Source organism: Protopterus annectens, chromosome 2.part1 (assembly GCF_019279795.1).
Source record: "Protopterus annectens isolate FY-2018-M chromosome 2.part1, PAN1.0, whole genome shotgun sequence".
NCBI lineage: Eukaryota > Metazoa > Chordata > Ceratodontiformes > Protopteridae > Protopterus > Protopterus annectens.
This window is the reverse complement of record NC_056729.1, coordinates 1728411297-1728428940: the sequence shown is the minus strand read 5'-3', so window position 1 is coordinate 1728428940 and position 17644 is coordinate 1728411297. Positions and strand designations below refer to the sequence as shown.

At 40.5% G+C, this 17644-nt stretch overlaps 1 protein-coding gene across 2 annotated transcripts in view; it reads right to left on the bottom strand.

The window, feature by feature from the left end:
• LOC122794613 (protein DDI1 homolog 2-like) overlaps window positions 1-17644 on the bottom strand; it is an 897408-nt gene that overhangs the window by 292042 nt on the left and 587722 nt on the right. For both annotated transcript variants that reach the window (XM_044063181.1, XM_044063180.1), the window contains exon 7: window positions 14175-14278. In XM_044063181.1, the coding sequence (XP_043919116.1) occupies window positions 14175-14278 (104 nt within the window). The remainder of the gene's footprint in view (window positions 1-14174; window positions 14279-17644) is intronic.

Genomic DNA, 17644 nt, shown 5'->3' with positions numbered 1-17644 from the left:
TTTTTCCCAAATGGGATAACTATACATGTCTTGGCATTAAGCTTGAGCCCATGGCTCTGGCACCAAGCATCTGTTTCTGTAATGCCCTTTTGTAGAATATCCACATCATTTGGGGATTCAGTAATGGCTCCCAGTTTGCAGTCATCTGCGAACATTGCTAGCCAGAGTCCCTTAGTGTTGGCCTGTACTTCAGAGAAGTAGATGCCAAACAAGAGCGGTCCCAGAACTGAACTCTGAGGTACTCCACTTGTCACTTATCTGGAGCTGGATTTGGAGTCAGCTACTTTTACAGTCTGGGTTCTGTCAGTAAGCTAGTTGACCACCCATCGAGTGACGTAGGGATTTATCCCCAGCTTAGTAAGTGTATCTATGATTCCAGAGCGGGAGATGGTGTCGAAGGCCTTAGCGAGGTCCAGATAGGCTGTGTGGACTGCCTTACCCTTATCCACAGCTCTGGAGACTGATTCGAAGAAGTCAATCAGGTTCAGGAGACAAGATTGGCCCTTCACAAACCCAAACTTGGTGGGAGCCAGTGTTTGAAGGTTGCCAATGTCTTTGTTTATAAGTTCCATGACAATTCGTTCCATGTCCTTGCAGATTAGGCTCGTCAGACTGATGGGACGGTAGTTCCTGGGATCCAAGGTGGATCCCCCCTTGTGGAGTGGGATAACTGTAGCTGTGCGCCACTCAGTGGACATGAAGCCTGAGTTGAGGCTATGGTTAAACATGACACTTAGGTGAGGTGCCAGTTCATTTTGTAGTTCATATAGTACACAGCCCGGGATGTCATCTGGCCCCATGGATGCTGTATTCTTAGCTTTGGAGAGTGTGGTTTCTACCTGCGTGGCTGTGATTACTGGAATTTGGCAATCCTTTGGTATTGAGATGGGCCCCTTAGGGGGGTAAGAGCAGGGTGAAGGTGGCACTAAATCGATCTGCCAGGATACTGGCAATATCCTTGGAATCAGTATATTTAATGCCATTCTGTTGTAGCTCAGAGCATATCTGAGCATTGCCATTTAGATTCTTGACATAACTATAGAATGCCTTGTGGTTGTCTTTGGAATCTTTGGCAATTTTATTTTCGTAACTAGCTTTGGAGGATTTTATGAGGGATCTCAGCTTCTTACTGAGGCTGGTAAGGGAGTTTTTTGCATCCTGGGATTTTCCTCTTTTCTGCAACAGTTTCTTCTGTTGTATAGTTTGTTTATGGCAGGGGACCATCAGATTGGCTTCCTTTTTTTGGAGGAGAGCATCTTGCTTCTATTTGGGATGGCACGATTCATGCATGAGTGGATGTGCTCGTACAGTGCCTTAGTGTAGGATTCAGCAGTTGAACTTCCAGCTCCCGTCTGCATGGGTGTCATGAAGTTTTTTACTTCTGACTTGAGTAGCATGAAGTTGGCTTTGGAGAAGTTTTTTACTGAGGTTTCCTTACTGCGGGGTGGGGGGGGTTGTGGATGTCAAGGGGGACTTGCTTATAGTCAGACCTGACCAATGAGGGGGTGACCACTGGTGTGGAGCGTCTATCTCCCATGTTGGTAATGACCAGGTCTAGTATATTGGAGCCCCTGGTGGGACATTGGATTAGTTGATCCAGGGCATTGGAATTTATGAATTCCAAGAACTGTTGGGAAAAGGTGTTTGGTACCCAAAGTAGTTTTCCCAGTTAACAGGAGGGTAGTTGAAATTACCCAGTATTAGGATGTTTGGCTGTATCTTAATATTTTCCAGTATGTTTAGAAAGGTGTAGTGAGAATATTGGGGCATGGTGTGGGATCTATAGCAAGCTACAATTTGGATTGCAGTCTTACCTAGTGTTAGTTTCACCTGAAGAATTTCAGATGCATTGTGTTGGGCATGAGCAAACCTTGTCCATGGGAGGTGAAGACCCTAACCAAATTATGAAGACCCTAACCAAATTCTGAACATCAAAGTTGCAGAAGCACACACTTTTCCCCCATACTTATCAATTAATTTCCCATCCTCGTCAGAAATAGTAGAACTGGAATTAACTAAATGTCTAAACAGACCCCAAAAAGTAAAACAAACAGTTTTGCCACAAAACAAATGGAGTACGATTAACTTAAAGCTATAGCTCTGGGGTCAGGTTTGGTGTGTATAAAGAAAAAGTAAAAATGATTGAAGAAATTTATACAACCTAATTGGCTTTTTAGGGGCAGCAGGCTGACTATTAGGAAATTTGCAGGCAGTGACACACACACATCTTCCAATGCAGACAGCAATGGAGGAATGGGTGAAGGTTCTGGAAATTCCATTTGTAACAGCTCCCTGTATTTTCTGAAGGAGTGAGAAACCTCACTGCTCTCCCTCTGAAAACAAAGGCACATTCTGGAAACAGTCACAGAGAATGAGAAACCTCCACAGGGAGAATAAAATAATGTGCTCTCCTCTGAATCAGAAATGCATCTGTCCCTTCATCGTCCTTTCCAGATTTGAAATCCTGAATCGCTTAAGGAAGAGAGGCATCCTTTTTCTTCTGCCAGAAGCCACCTTATTAAGAAATGGCAATATCCTGAATTAGGCGCAGAGACAGAACTAGTAAACTACTCCTGTCAGAAAATACTTGAGACAGAGCATTTACATGTTTAGTTTTTATGTTTCTTTTTGACAGGATAAATTGAGCCCACTGAGTTGTTAATGGCAGACGCAGCAGTTTTCCCAGAGATGGACACAGCATTCTGATAATTGCCCTGTTACCTCTTCCAACACCAACAAAAGTGGCTCTCCCTTGCCCACTGAAGGTCCCCAACAACAGCAGAGAACATAGCTAAACTCCAGTCCTTAGTAGCTATAGGTGCTACATCAGAGGGATTCAGGGTAACAGATAAGTGTTCAGAGGACCCAACTTTGGCCACAGCAGAGTCACCCACCTGTGGCTGAGGCAAAATGTTAGCCTGCTGTGGAGGGCTGTTCACTTACCTTTTTTCTTTTTGTGACTGAAGGAAGGACCTATCATTTGACCGGTAGTTTGTTCTATGGTCAAGAAGAAAATCGTGCCTTTCTCCTGCTAAAAACTAGTATAATCCAGTAAAAATTTAATGTTGTTGAAAGTAACTTTCCCCTAACAAAGACACAGTAAAAAGCACTTTTGTACAAGTCCCCAGCCCCAAAAAGTAAAATAAACAGTTTCACCACAGAAAAAAATGGTTTACAAATAGTTTTAAAACTGACAGAAAAAAGTGCACTTCTGTTTAAAAGTGCAGGTAAGTCTCATAAGAGTCTGTAAAAATACAAGTTCCTAGAAGAACTACAACTGTGTAAGAACTTACCATAACAGCAGACATCCTACTGATCACTGTTGCAATACTTCTAACATATGAATTGTCACTGTTGACACCCAGAGTACCAAAGCTTTGCCATCCTTAGGTCATGTGTCCGATGCACGACCCCAGCTCGTATGTGAAGGGGTAAAAAGATGCATGTATGGGTGTGGATCCTCAGACTTTCTCCAAACCAGCAGACTGAAGACTACTAACAGAAGAATGGTCAGCTAGGAGGGGTGTAGCTCAAACTGGTGAGAAAACTCCTCCATACCCAGGAAATAGAGCAAAGACTAGAGAAAAGGGAGACAGGCAACTAAAGATTTAAGTGAAAGAATAGGGGATCGCGGGTGGGATGGAATACAGCAACAGTGATCAGTAGGACATCTACTGTTATGATCATAAGTTCTTACACAACTGGATTATGTCCTGACAGAAATCACTGCTGCACTATTCCTGACATATGGGCGATTTCTAAAGCTGAAGGAAGGAAAGGTAATTGGCTATCAAGATTTGTTCAGCAGTCCAAACAGGACTGACCTAGTAAAGGTGGCCCTGAACATGGAGAAAGCATCAATTCTGTAGTGTGTGTATACAGAGGACAAAGTGGCCACTTCCCATACAGACCTGGAGTCATTCCTTTGTGGAAAGCCACTGAGAAAGCGATTGCTCTAGTGGAATGCGCTTTAGGGTAGGAATGTAAGGTCTTACTGTAGTGCAAGTAGCACAAAGAGAGCCTTTGAAATCCAGACTGAAACAGTTTATTCGGAGACTGGCTGTCCCAGCTTAGGGGACACAAAACAGCTGGCCAGGTTTTCTGAAGGATATATTTTTGTCCAGCTAAATCGGAGATACCTGCAAATGTCCAGAGAATGCAAGATCCTTTCCGCTCCCTACTTTTGGGATGGGGAAAGAAAGTGGGAAGATGAACAGCTTGACAAAGACAGCTTGTTCACTACCTCTGGTATGAAGAATAGGTTAGCCCTGAAAGATGTGCTGTCTTTGTGAAAAATAAGAAAAGGGGAGATGGCCATGAGAACTTGAAGCTCAGAAACTCTCCTAGCAGAGGTGGTGGCCAAGAGGATGATGGTTTTCCAAGTAAAGAATGTTAGTAAAAACTAAATGAAAACTCCAGCCAAGCTAGAACTTCTACTGAATGACCTTTCAAACCTCCTGTATCAGAGCCACATGGAATATATGCGCATGACCCTTATGAACATGAGGTGTTTCAGCTATATGGTGATTCTGAATGCCCACAACTTATTTCTTTTAAAGTCGTTACAATGGACAATTTCAGGCCAATAAAGCCAAACCTCATCAACTTGTTATGACCTCATAGTCATAAGCATAGCACAATTGCCCATTATTTCTTTTTAAGTCGTTGCAATGGACAATTTCAGGCCAATAAAGCCAAACCTCATCAGCACAGCACAATTGCCCATTGTAACAATGTCAACTGTCCTCCAGGCAGTAGGGCAAGGGTCCCTGGTGCAGATCTGGGGCAAATTACGGTTATTTGCTGAAGCAAAGAGCTCTGAGGAGTGCCACACTGAAGTGTGATGTTGTGGAAGACATCTCTATTTAAAGTCCACTCATGGGGGTTCTCCATGGTGTGGCCTAAGCAGTCTGCTAGTACACAGTCCTGAGAAGGGATGTATATGGCTGTGAACATGATGTTCATTTGTGTTGTCAAGTTCCATGCCTTCTGTGCTAATCTGAACAGTTAGTAAGACCTAGCGCCACCCTAGTTATCTACCACATGACTGTGGTCTATTCCATGTGCACTAGGAATGGTCTAGGTTTCCAAAGATGGACAAAAATCCACAGCTTGCAAAAGAACCTTCACTTCTTTCAGGTTGAAATGTTCCTTCAGGACCTGGGGGTGCCATTTCCCCTGCACTGTGGGATTCCATTCACACACATCCCCTTACCTCATCTGAGATGTCCGTGAGAACTTGAAAATGAAGAGGAGCTGTGAAAGGTAATCCAGGGTTGAGGACGACCTGACAGTTCCTCCAAGGTAATTCCTTCAGGGAGCAGAGGAATCAAGGTGTCCAAGGGATGGCAGTGCTGAGACCACATAAATTTCATGTACAACTGGGATCTTCCTCATGTGAAGCCTGGCCAAGGGAAGCATATGGATAGTGACTGCCATGAATCCCAAAGCCCTTAGCATCTCCCTTGCAGAAAAATGGGTTGTGGAGAACAGGCCTGGAAGTAACCAGACAGACTGAGATCTTTCTCCTGGGGAAGGATGCCATGCATTTTCTGTGTGTCCAGTCTGCATCCCAGAAACACCAGGTTTTGTTTGAGAACAATTTGTGATTTTTTTTTTTTGTTTATAGTAAAACCCAAACCTGCTGAAAGATGGATGGGTAAACTGAAGAAGCTGAAGAATTTCTGGGGAGAGAGCCTGGATCAGAAGGTCACCCAGATATGGAAAAATCTGACTTCCTTAAGTATGACAGAAAGCTACAACAGCAGCTATGTATTTTGTGAACGCTTCTGGTGTTGCTGAAAGACCAAAAGGCACAGCAGTAAACTAAAAATGCGAAATGCCAGAGAAAAACAACTGAGGAATCTCCTTGCATCCTTCATATCTAGTGACACTAAGCAAGATTTGGGAGTCAGAAGGGACAGCTGATTTTGAGGAGGTAGCAGGCCTCTCAGAGGGGACATGTTTTTCCAGGATATAGTATAACCATCCCTGAAGATGGACAGGACCTACATGTCTGTGGTAATAGCTTCCCACCTTACCAGGAACAATAAAGCCTTTGCCTCCAAAAAGGACAGTCTCTCAGCTGGAGTTTCCCTTCGGGTTTTTTCAGAGCATCTTTTTCTAGAAGGTTTTGTTTGTTTCGAACTATCCTAGGATCTCTTGTAATGATGGAGGTAGATTTAGCTGGGTACATCCTATGGTATCTAGGAACAGAGAAGAGCAGGATCTGTCTTCAGTCTTTCATGTTCTAACCTTGGTTTTGGAGAGTTTTGAACAGACAGGGCCAAACAGTAAGTCTTTGTCCAATGGCAAATCTGGAATTTTATATTTGAAATCCTCAAGTACAGGCCAACTATGAAGCCATCTACATCTCTGAATAACAGATCAAGTGGTAGGTGCCCTAGAAGCAGCATCCACAGCATCTTAACTGCACTTAATGCTGTGTCTGGAAATCTGAATGGGCGTGAAATTAAGCCCTGCATTTCATACTTAGACTCTGCTGCAAGAGGAACAAAGATACCTGTCCTTAACTTCTTAAACAAAGTCATCAAACACCTTCATTTGAGTCTGGTAATTAATTGCTCTAAACGCAAGAGTAGCAGAGTTGTAAACATTTTCCCATCTGTCCATAGCCCTTCTGTCCTTGTCAGTAGGTAGGGCATTAACATTGGGCAGAAGCTTAGAGGGCCTATCCAAAGAATGATACAGAAGGGTCTGCCACTGGGTTTTTTATATAGATATTAATGGTCATCAGGGACGGTCTGGTCTCTTAGGAGCTAGTGGTTGAGAATCGGGTGCAGAAAAGGTGGACTGAAAGGCATCTTGGAAAGCCTCAAAGACAGGTGAGACTGGGAAAGAAGCAGGAGTACCCATCTCCAAACAAGCAATAATGCCCAACAGGATGTGTGCTACTGTATAATTAATGCCTGCCAGGGGTGTTATGAGGCCCCACACCACAGGCGGTGGGCCTCTACACCCCTGGAAGGGTGCTACACATCAGACACCCTGGAGGGCATTATTTGGTTTAGAGAATGGGCTTCTCTGTAAATTATTGTGTTTTACTTTTTTTTTTTTATAAAGTACTATATTATTTTATTATTACTGTTGATGTAAAATAGTTCCTCCGCCTAATGTTTCAAACTTACTGTAGTATGTGTTAACCGTGTTGGAGGAAGCATTTTACATCAAAAATATATAAAAACACATGAAAACAAGAAATCTGGACAAACCCATAAACAATGAGGGAACAAAGGCCCAAAATAGGGACAATTTTTAAACATTGCTTTTATAAACATAGAAAGTTGAGAGAACAGGTTTTGCATTAGCATGCATTTTCTGAAGGGAATGAAGTCTGAAATTCAAATGTCTGTTATTTTCCGACTTCAATTGTCTATGCTTTGCTTGGTACGCAAGTCCTTGTATGGAACTTGCCGACCTCACTCGCACTTATCCCTACTAGCTGACATCTACAACTTTCAAAAAAATCATAAGATAAAAAGGAAGGTTCCCTAATGGGGCACTTATCTAGATAAGCAATCGAAGCAAAAGCATCAACGGATGCACGGCCTGTATTCGGGCTTGCATACAGATAGTCTAAGGATCCATGTTTCTATGTCCGTCTTTACAACCCAATGCATACAAGCTGAAGTTGTACATCAGACCCATTCATATGAGTTGAGTTCGTGCATCAGATGTATGACCTAGGGAATGTAAAGCTTTGGTACCCACAGCTGGACATCAGGGGTGACAATTCATATGTCAGGAATCCTGCAACAGTGATTTCAGCAAAGACATACATCTTTCTTAACCAGGAAAGTACGTTTAGTAAATTTAAAGTGTGGAAGGTTTTTCCACAAAGGGAACTTATCTGACTAGCAAAGTAACAGCACAAGCTGTCAGACGATTCTCTAAAGCCCGCAGAGGAAGGAGTGCTCTCTTTGGTAGCAGGAAAGCTCTGAAAGGTTTGGTGCTCAAACCAGTGAATTAGGCAGCTCAGCTAGAACTGCCTAATGGTTTGAGTGTGTGGAAGGCACCCTGAAGATTTGGAAGCTGGCTGTTTACAAACTTGGAAAAATACAAGCTAAAACTAGTGCAGCAGTGATCAATATGATGGACGTCAAGTGTAGTTATGAAAAGAAAAAAAAAAAACACAAAGCCATGAGCTTACATTCTTCTGTGTGCTGAGACAAGCCAAGCTGCACACCCTATCAGCAGCTCAGAGGAGCACTGTCTATCAAGTAAATACAACAGAAATGTCTTTATGCAAAACTGTACCTTTTATAAAAGCTCTTCAAAAGGTAATGAGAAAGTCACCATGCAGTACACAATGCCCCCTTTATTTTTACTATTTATTTTTTGCTCATTATCAATGCTGAAGGGCTGGTCCACAAACTCTTTTCAGTCATGATTCAGACTGAAAGGCAAAACACAAAGAGGTACTAAAAAGAAAAGAAAGAGCATTAAAACAGCAATCGTAATGGTCAGCACTGTTCCTTACAGGAAACACACTGTAACGGAAGCAGTATCTAATGGGCAAAGTGTTCCTTACAGGAAACACATACTGTAAAGGAAGCAGTATCTAATGGGCGAAGTGTTCCTTACAGGAAACACACACTGTAACGGAAGCAGTATCTAATGGGCAAAGTGTTCCTTACAGGAAACACATACTGTAAAGGAAGCAGTATCTAATGGACGAAGTGTTCCTTACAGGAAACACATACTGTAAAGGAAGCAGTATCTAACGGGCGAAGTGTTCCTTACAGGAAACACATACTGTAACGGAAGCAGTATCTGATGGGTGAAGTGTTCCTTACAGGAAATACACTGTAATGGAAGCAGTATCTAATGGGCGAAGTGTTCCTTACAGGAAACACATACTGTAAAGGAAGCAGTATCTAATGGGCGAAGTGTTCCTTACAGGAAACACACACTGTAAAGGAAGCAGTATCTAATGGGTGAAGTGTTCCTTACAGGAAACACACACTGTAAAGGAAGCAGTATCTAATGGGCGAAGTGTTCCTTAAAGGAAACGCACACTGTAAAGGAAGCAGTATCTAATGGGTGAAGTTAGGACAACAAATAAAACAGTCAAAGCACTTTATATAGCACAAAATCTATAAAGAACCAATACATTATGGTAATGTTCACATAGGTACTGTGGATTAATTGAACTTTAACCCGACTTCACTGTTAAATAAGCAGGTCAGTCAAGTCCCACCATGGTTATCTAATGGAAGACTGACTGCTATAACTAGCCATTTTTTATTAAGCGTTTGTATTCACACAAAGCAACAAGATGCTCCTCCGATTGTTACCTACCCTTTACCTTAGATAATTTACGCTAAAACAAGATGCTCCTCCGATTGTTACCTACCCTTTACCTTAGATAATTTATGCTAAAACAAGATGCTCCTGCGATTGTTACTTACCCTTTACCTTAGATAATTTATGCTAAAACAAGATGCTCCTGCGATTGTTACCTACCCTTTACCTTAGATAATTTACGCTAAAACAAGATGCTCCTGCGATTGTTACCTACCCTTTACCTTAGATAATTCACGCTTAAACCTTCATACTCCCCTATTTTAAATATGCAAATTAGCAAACCAAAGGTGACAAAGAATACATGCACTGGGGCAGAGACCTACAGTGGCTGTTGGACTCCAATTAAAAAAAAGAGAAAGCACATCTGGATCACCCACACTGAACATCAAGTGGCGGATGACAAATATGAGTTGCTCAGATGTTACACTAAGTTTCTGCACTTCACTAGTTATGATCAGAAGGCTGCACCTGATGAATAACATCTGCAAAACAAACTAGTTGGTGGTCAGAGCATAGCACTTGCTCTATCCTCAAATCACATCAAATCAGAGATAATCAGTTCCATGACAAAAGTTCAGCCCATTGGTAAAAGAAAAATCAGAAGTTCACTAGAAAAGTATCCAACTTTCAGCAAATCAGCAAGTATCAAATCTCTTTCACTGCTCACCTCAATATCTGTTACTTAAAGTGTACAGTCACACTCTTACACGTGCGTTACAAATCATGGCACACTGTGTGCGCCTCCAGTGCTGACCCCAACTTCCTTGCTATCATTGGCTGTTTTAAAGCACAATCCTTAAAATAAAATCCTTCATAAACTAATTTTCCCTCTATGACATCACTGAAAAGTTTACAGAACTTTGCCCCTGGTAATATCAATGGGGCAGAGCATGAGTGGTTGCATCCACAAACGTCAATGGTAGCACCACAACCTGTACAATAAAGTCTAAGGACACACCCAACCCACGCCTTAGTGAAGTCAGCAAGGGATATGGTAGAATCATATGGGTGAGTACTTAAAAGTTTATTATATTTTTTTATTAAGAAACTGTCCACATAACTCTATTCTGATAGTGTGGAAAATACATTGCGGCACTTAGGTTACAAGTGCCACAATGTAGAGCAGAAGTGCGACAATACACTTAGGTTGCAGAGTGCAGCCATGTATACCAAAAGTGTGACTGTTCACTTTAAATATACTAACTCCAAGATCACTGTACCTCAGAGGAAAGTGAATTTATGAGATACTGTTATCTGAATACAAAAAACAATCCACACCAAATCACACATACACAATTGCTTACAGTGCTGATCACAGGACTCGCACCTAAGCCTTGCACTTGACAATATCATGCAATATTGAACACCAAGTTATAATGGTCTGCAGAAGTAATTACCTAAACAAAATCAAATTCCTTAGTAATTTAAGGAATTCTTTACTATAAGCCACTGACTCATCGACCCAAACACTGAAGTTACTCAGAACTGCCTATTGTCTGACAATAAGGGCAACTAGGAAATCACATGACAGTCTCACAAAAATTGGTGGGCAGGATGTGAGGAGTAACACCCCAGACATGTTTAAATAAGATGGCAGGGCTGTTGGTCACCTGGGTGAAATGCAGCTAAGAACCATAACAAACAGGCATCTCAATCCTGTCCTCCCTAGGGAGGGCACTACAGCCAACAAATAAGAACTAAATGTCATCCAGCCAAGTCTCTGTACCCAAACACAAGGTCTACATTGCATAATAATTCTGACAATCCCAGGCTTGCCAAAAATGGACCTCAAGTTCAAATAAGTTAAATAAAACACACTGAGGATATAATGGTGAGGAACACTATGCATTTAAGTCAGGCAGATTACTTAGTGTGATCTCTACAACTCTAAAGAGACTAATTAGGGACTTAAAGAACTTAATAACTGAACTGTTTAGTGCAGGTAATAACAGTAACTTTCCAAAGACGAGCATCTGCTTTCACAGTATGATACAAAACAACTTTTAATGCAGCAGCATGACATCTGACCTTGCTGGCTGAGCATGCTTTACATGAGACCAAAGCTGACAAGAAACAATGTGTAGAAAAACTTCTGCAGCTGCAAAGTCTATAAGCATTTTATTTCTCAGAGACCGATTTTCTGGTGTCTATTGCAAAGTGTATACATTGTTAGTTTGCCAGACTACAGCTGGTTCTCAACCTGGAGAGAACAGAGTAAGGCTCTTGGCTTAAAGTAAAATGGAGGCACACCATGGGGATTTGCAGTCAAAGCCTTAGAGTCTGGCCAGTAAACGTGGCATCCTTAATGGTAGAAGAGTGAAGTGGGAGACAACAGATAATTTAAGTAACTAGATAATAAGCATTAAAATCTCCAAATTGGGGACCAGAAAATGTAAGTATGTTAAGTACAGGACATGCCGTAATGAACTCAGTCAACAAAGAATAAATAAAATAAAAATAAATGACAGGCATTTTACTTTGTGCTGATGACACTACCAAGATTTGGAGATCACGGCTTTATTATGGCCTGATACAGACCCAACTGTGTGATACAAGTATCAAGAAGTTTCCAGGTTCAATTACACAGTTACCGTCTTGGGAAAATTTAATGTCTGAAGCCAACTAATGACAACTGCAGTTACTTATGTAATGTATTATGCTATGTAAGTTAGGTTTCAGTTGTAATAGCTTGCAAACTGCTTGTGGCAATAAAGCATTTTCTAACTTCATTTATAGTGAGTAGTTGAGGCATTTTTCCACTTTGGGCAATGTTGCTCACGCTTTGTATTATTTGATATGTATTTGTATTTGTACTTTTATTTTTATTGGACTGCTATCTTTACTGCAATGTTTCATGGAGCTTTTCTCCCCAGGCCTCCACTGAAAATGGGCTATCTGGGCCCAGTGGACTTCCCCGGTAATCAAACGGGAACTAAATAATAAATTTTTATTGGACTAGACACAAATTATACAGCAAATTCCAAAGTGCTATATGAACAAGCACATGATGTAATGCAGGGTTTTCCCTAGGCACATCACAAAAGATGGCTGCATATTTGACTCAGAACAACACTCAGTTACCAAAAGTGCAACACTACTCCCAACATGCATGTGCACACACACACTCACACAACCTCCCAAGGCCAGGGCAGTTTCTGGCAGCCACTTGTATGTCTCTTCAAAAAGCAACATCCATTCCATAACAAAAAAAGAAAAAAGCACAGGAAACAGAGAACTAATAGGAATGGACAGCTAGAAGGTGGATCTCTACTATAATTAAAAAACAGATACTTGTTTAGAAAAAAAATATGCTAATCTAATCACAATTAATCCTGACAGATGTACACACACTGCAGTACAAGAAAAATACAGGAAGTACGGCTGTGGCCATGCAGGGCAAAGACAAACTAACAACAAAGTTGTCTTGTGGAGCCACAATGAGCTGTCACAGCTGTTCAAAAGTTGTCAAGTCAGTTGTATGCGAGGAGTTTCTTAAAGGAGTTACGAAGACTTCTATTACAGAGGCCATCAAGCCCTTGCCAATATCCACCCTCAGGCTTTACCTCCTTTCCCAAGGAGGAAAAGACCAGTTAGTCTTGTGGTAAATGAAACAGCACCCATCCAATCATCTAGTTTAGCCTGATGGAAGATGTTGGATTCAGACTTGCACTGTTTAACTTGCAGAAAAAAGTTTACTCCAGAGAAAAAGGGATGGGGAGCTATGGATAATGAATCTTGTCTTTCGATCTTGTTCTGTCTACCTACTGGTGAAGGGTTACATCTCTGGTTCTGGAATTAGATGAACTGCTACACCTGCTCAGTTATACAAGGTCAACGACCACTGCATCTTTAATAGTGCAGTGAGGCACAGACCACATCACAGGAGTCTATAAGACACAAAGTACTGGGACAGGCTTCCAGTCTCTCTCTCTCTTGGGAACTAATTTAATAGCAGAGATTTTTTTTTTTTTTTTTTTGTGAGGAACCTCTGGGGATCTAATGTTTTTTGATATGTCAGTTGTGATACATAAACACAGCACTGCACTCTATAATGCGCCTTGAGTGTTGCATAAACCTCTTTGGAGCTGGACAAAATACTTTTGGCTATTCTCTCTGCTAAGCAGGATTTCCTAACTACACTTGCAATGCGATAATCAAAGGAGAAGGAACTGCTGACTCAAGTGCCCCGGGTTCCAAACTATTTTTTCATTTAGTATGGATGTGCTTTCTACACTCTGTAGTGTATGAAATGGGTAATTTCCTTTTTCCAAAATAAACAACACTACACTTTTTTAACTCTCAGTTTAAGCCCATTTTATGTAGACCAAGTAATTACTAAAATGAGCCCTTTCTGAAGAGTGCAGACCTCAGAGGGAGGCTGACAGTTTGCAGTCAGCTGCGAATCTAGTGAAGCAGAGGTCATGGTCATCATTTTTGAGATTGGAGAAGCAGGAAGAGATCCAGCACAGAATCATGGGGGACTCCACTGGTTATGTCAGCACTATATGAAGAGGCACCTGCCATACAAACTAAGCCGGTTCTGTCTTTCAGCCAATTTGCTATTCATCATACTGGAAGGATCTATGTTTAAGGATGCTAGTTTCCTTACAATTCTGGCATGAGGTATGGTAATTCTGTTCATGACAACATAAATTACACTGATAATTTCGACTAAATGAACATTTACACTGATAATTTACACAACTTTTTAGATTAATATTTAATAAGGAATCAGCAGACATTTGCATGTATGTTAATTCAGATGATACCACTTCTTGAGGAATTCCACAAGCAGGATTACATTTTTTTTAATATACAGGAAATTTCATCTACTATGCTCACACTACCTGATGTCTTTTAAGCATGTCCAGTCCCAGTAGCATATCCATAGGCTGATCTTCCAAAATGGAAAAGGAACATGGCAGGAAATCTCCTTCAATTTGAACCTGAGCTGAAACAATCCAGGCCACAGATTAATACACACTTTACATATAATTAATCTTTCAGTCTGAATATGTATTTATCCTGTTCAAAACTATATTATTACTACATAAACAGAAGTTGTGCAAGATGCTCACCAAAACAGCAGATGAATAAAACAATCATGGTTTCACAATAAGTCTTAATGAAATGGGTTACCATCATTTAAGAGGAAAGGCCCTTCAGTTAAGATACTGCATAGCAACTGACAGTAACTAAGATCTCTGCCTGTTACCACCAGGGTCTAGGGATCAACACTGACCTCAAGTCACTGCGTGGAGTATGCATGTTTTTGCAGGTTCTGCGTGGACTTCCTGGGTAGATTTTCTCTCACCTCCCCAAAGCATCCTGATTGACAAGATATACTAAAATGCTAATATACGCAACACTGTATTAGGTTGGTACTAGGCTATCGGCCCTAGGGCCTATACAAGCCTAGTCATAACAATTCCCTGGACATTTCTTCCCACAATATTTACCTCCCTGGACCCCTGTCTAGCAGGACAAGTACCCATAAAACCCACAGTTAAAGGAGCCCTTGGATGATTCATTGCCGCTGAGGGTCTGAAGGAAAAGAAACTGGTATCTTCCTAGAGTCTTACCCCACTATCCTCGTCTCATCTGTTATACAATTCATTTCTCCCTCTTCTATTATCTTCCTACCAACTTATGTTTTATACTCCTTACCTGTACTTTTACTCTGAACAGCTAGACTTTAGCCCTCCTTATCCATGTCTTGTAAGTCATATCTAATGTCTGCTTGTCATATATCTATATCTATCTCCACTCCAACTCCAAACCAACTCCACTCGGCTACCTCTAAAGCCGACATAGTCCAATACGTTGATGACACAACTCTCATATGCTCTGCACCCAACATCCAATTTCTCCAACAAAAAGCCCAAGAAGCCTTCTCTGAAATAGAAAACTGGCTTAACAACTCGCAACTATTACTAAAATCCCAAGAAAACACAACTAATGCTATTCCACTCTACTAAAACGAGTAACCTTACCCTCTCTGCCAGCAAAACCCAAAACACCCCTGTCACTGAGGGTAAACTCCTAGGAGTTACCATTGACCAGCAATTCAAATTCAAAAAGCACATATCAACAACTATCACTAAAGTCCACAAAACCAAAATCACCCCTGTCACTGAGGCTAAACTCCTAGGAGTTACCATGACCAGCAACTCAAATTCACAAAGCACATAACAACCATCACTAAAAGTCCACAAAATGCTAGATTCTCTATCGCTGTAAAAGTTATCTAACCACTGAATCTCGAATTGCAATAGCCAGGAGCCACCTCCAACCTACTCTAATTTATGAATCCCCAGTTCTAACTAATCTTTACAAAACTGACCTTAATAAACTTTCCATCTGTTACAACAAAATCACTAGATTCGCTACCAATGCCAAATCACAATATCACCACTGCCTTTCCCTACAAGCCTTGCATTGGCTTGAATTTCTAAACCTATTAAGGTACCATCACCTCAGCCTAGCTCACCTAATTCTGTACTATCCTGAGAAACCCCCCGACCTGAATGGCATGCTAAACGTCCACAATTCGAATAGACAACTTCGGTCCTCCCACGAAGTCTTAATCAAAACCGTTACATGCAAAAACAACTCCGGGGAATCACTATTTGCCCATGAAATAGAAATATGGAACAAACTTTCCCATGACCTCAAACTACAAAACTCTACACACTCCTTCAAAAGCCTACTTAAAACGTACCTCTTCACCAACCATCTATGCAACTGTAATTGACCCCCTGAAGCCTCGTCCACTTACTATTTCTACACCCATCTGTCCTGCACAACACAAACACCATCTAACTATACCTATCCATGTGTGAGCAATAACCTATATATGAGTGTATGTACGTACGTACGTACGTGTGTGTGTGTGTGTGTGTGTGTGTGTGTGTGTGTGTATACGTGTATATATGTGTGTATACACACACACATGCATATATATATATGTGTGTGTGTGTGTGTGTGTGTGTGTATGTAGGTACATATGTGTATGTGTATGCATATATATGCATGTATACTCTTACATGTATATTTGCTTGAATGTATATATGGAAAATTTTAACATTTATATACTCTTATTCAATTGTGAAATATCTTGCAATGCTCTACCAAGTTCTTATCTACTCTCATTATATATTGTGTACACTTGTATTTTCGACCAAAAGGTGGACTATCCTCTTAATGTATGCTAATTGCTGTAAAGTCTACACAATCTGTATGCTACTACTCTGTAAAGTCTCTTCTGTACAATTTTCTTCTCTCTCTAAACTTAAGGAGTTTTTCTCCCCAGGACTCCGCTGAAAACGGACACTTGTTGTCCAGTCGGACTATCCTTGCAAACAAATGTTAAATAAATTAAAAATATATATACAGTGGATATAAAAAATGTACACACCCCTGTTAAAATGCCAGGTTTTTGTGGTATAAAAAAAAAAAAAAAAAAAAAAAAAAAAGAGACCACAATACATCATTTCAAAACTTTTCCCACCTTTAATGTGAGCTATATTATATCAAAAGATGCTTCAACAAAGTTTAAGGGCGTGCACACTTACGCAAGCGGCTTACTGTACGTTTTTTTTATTTTTTTATATTTTTCCCTGGCTGACAGATTTGTTTGTTTTTCAACTGAATCAGGTTATAGGTCACATCAAAGGTAGGAAAAGTTTTGAAATGATTTATTGTGGTCTCATTTTTTTTTTTATATATTACAAAAAAATGGCATTTTAGCAGGGGTGTGTAGACTTTTTATATCCACTATCTATATACATATATATATATATATACATACATATATATATATATATATCTATCTCTATATCGCTATATCTCTATATCTCTATATATATCTATATATATATATACACACACACACACACACACACACACACACACATATGTATATATATATATATATATATATATATATATATATATATATATATATATACACACACACACACACACACATATATATATATATATATATACACACACACACCACACACACACACACACACACACACACATTTACATAAACACACACACACACACATATATATATATATATATATATATACACACACACACGCACACACACATATATATATGTATATGTATATGTATATATATATATATATATATATACACACACACACACACGCACACACATTTACATAAACACACACACACTGCGTTTACTCTTGCTCTTCTGACCCAGGCTGTGGCTGGTGACATTCAGAGAAGGACTGATTACATATGTTCCAAAACAACCAGTGTCCAACAGCTTTCAGGGATC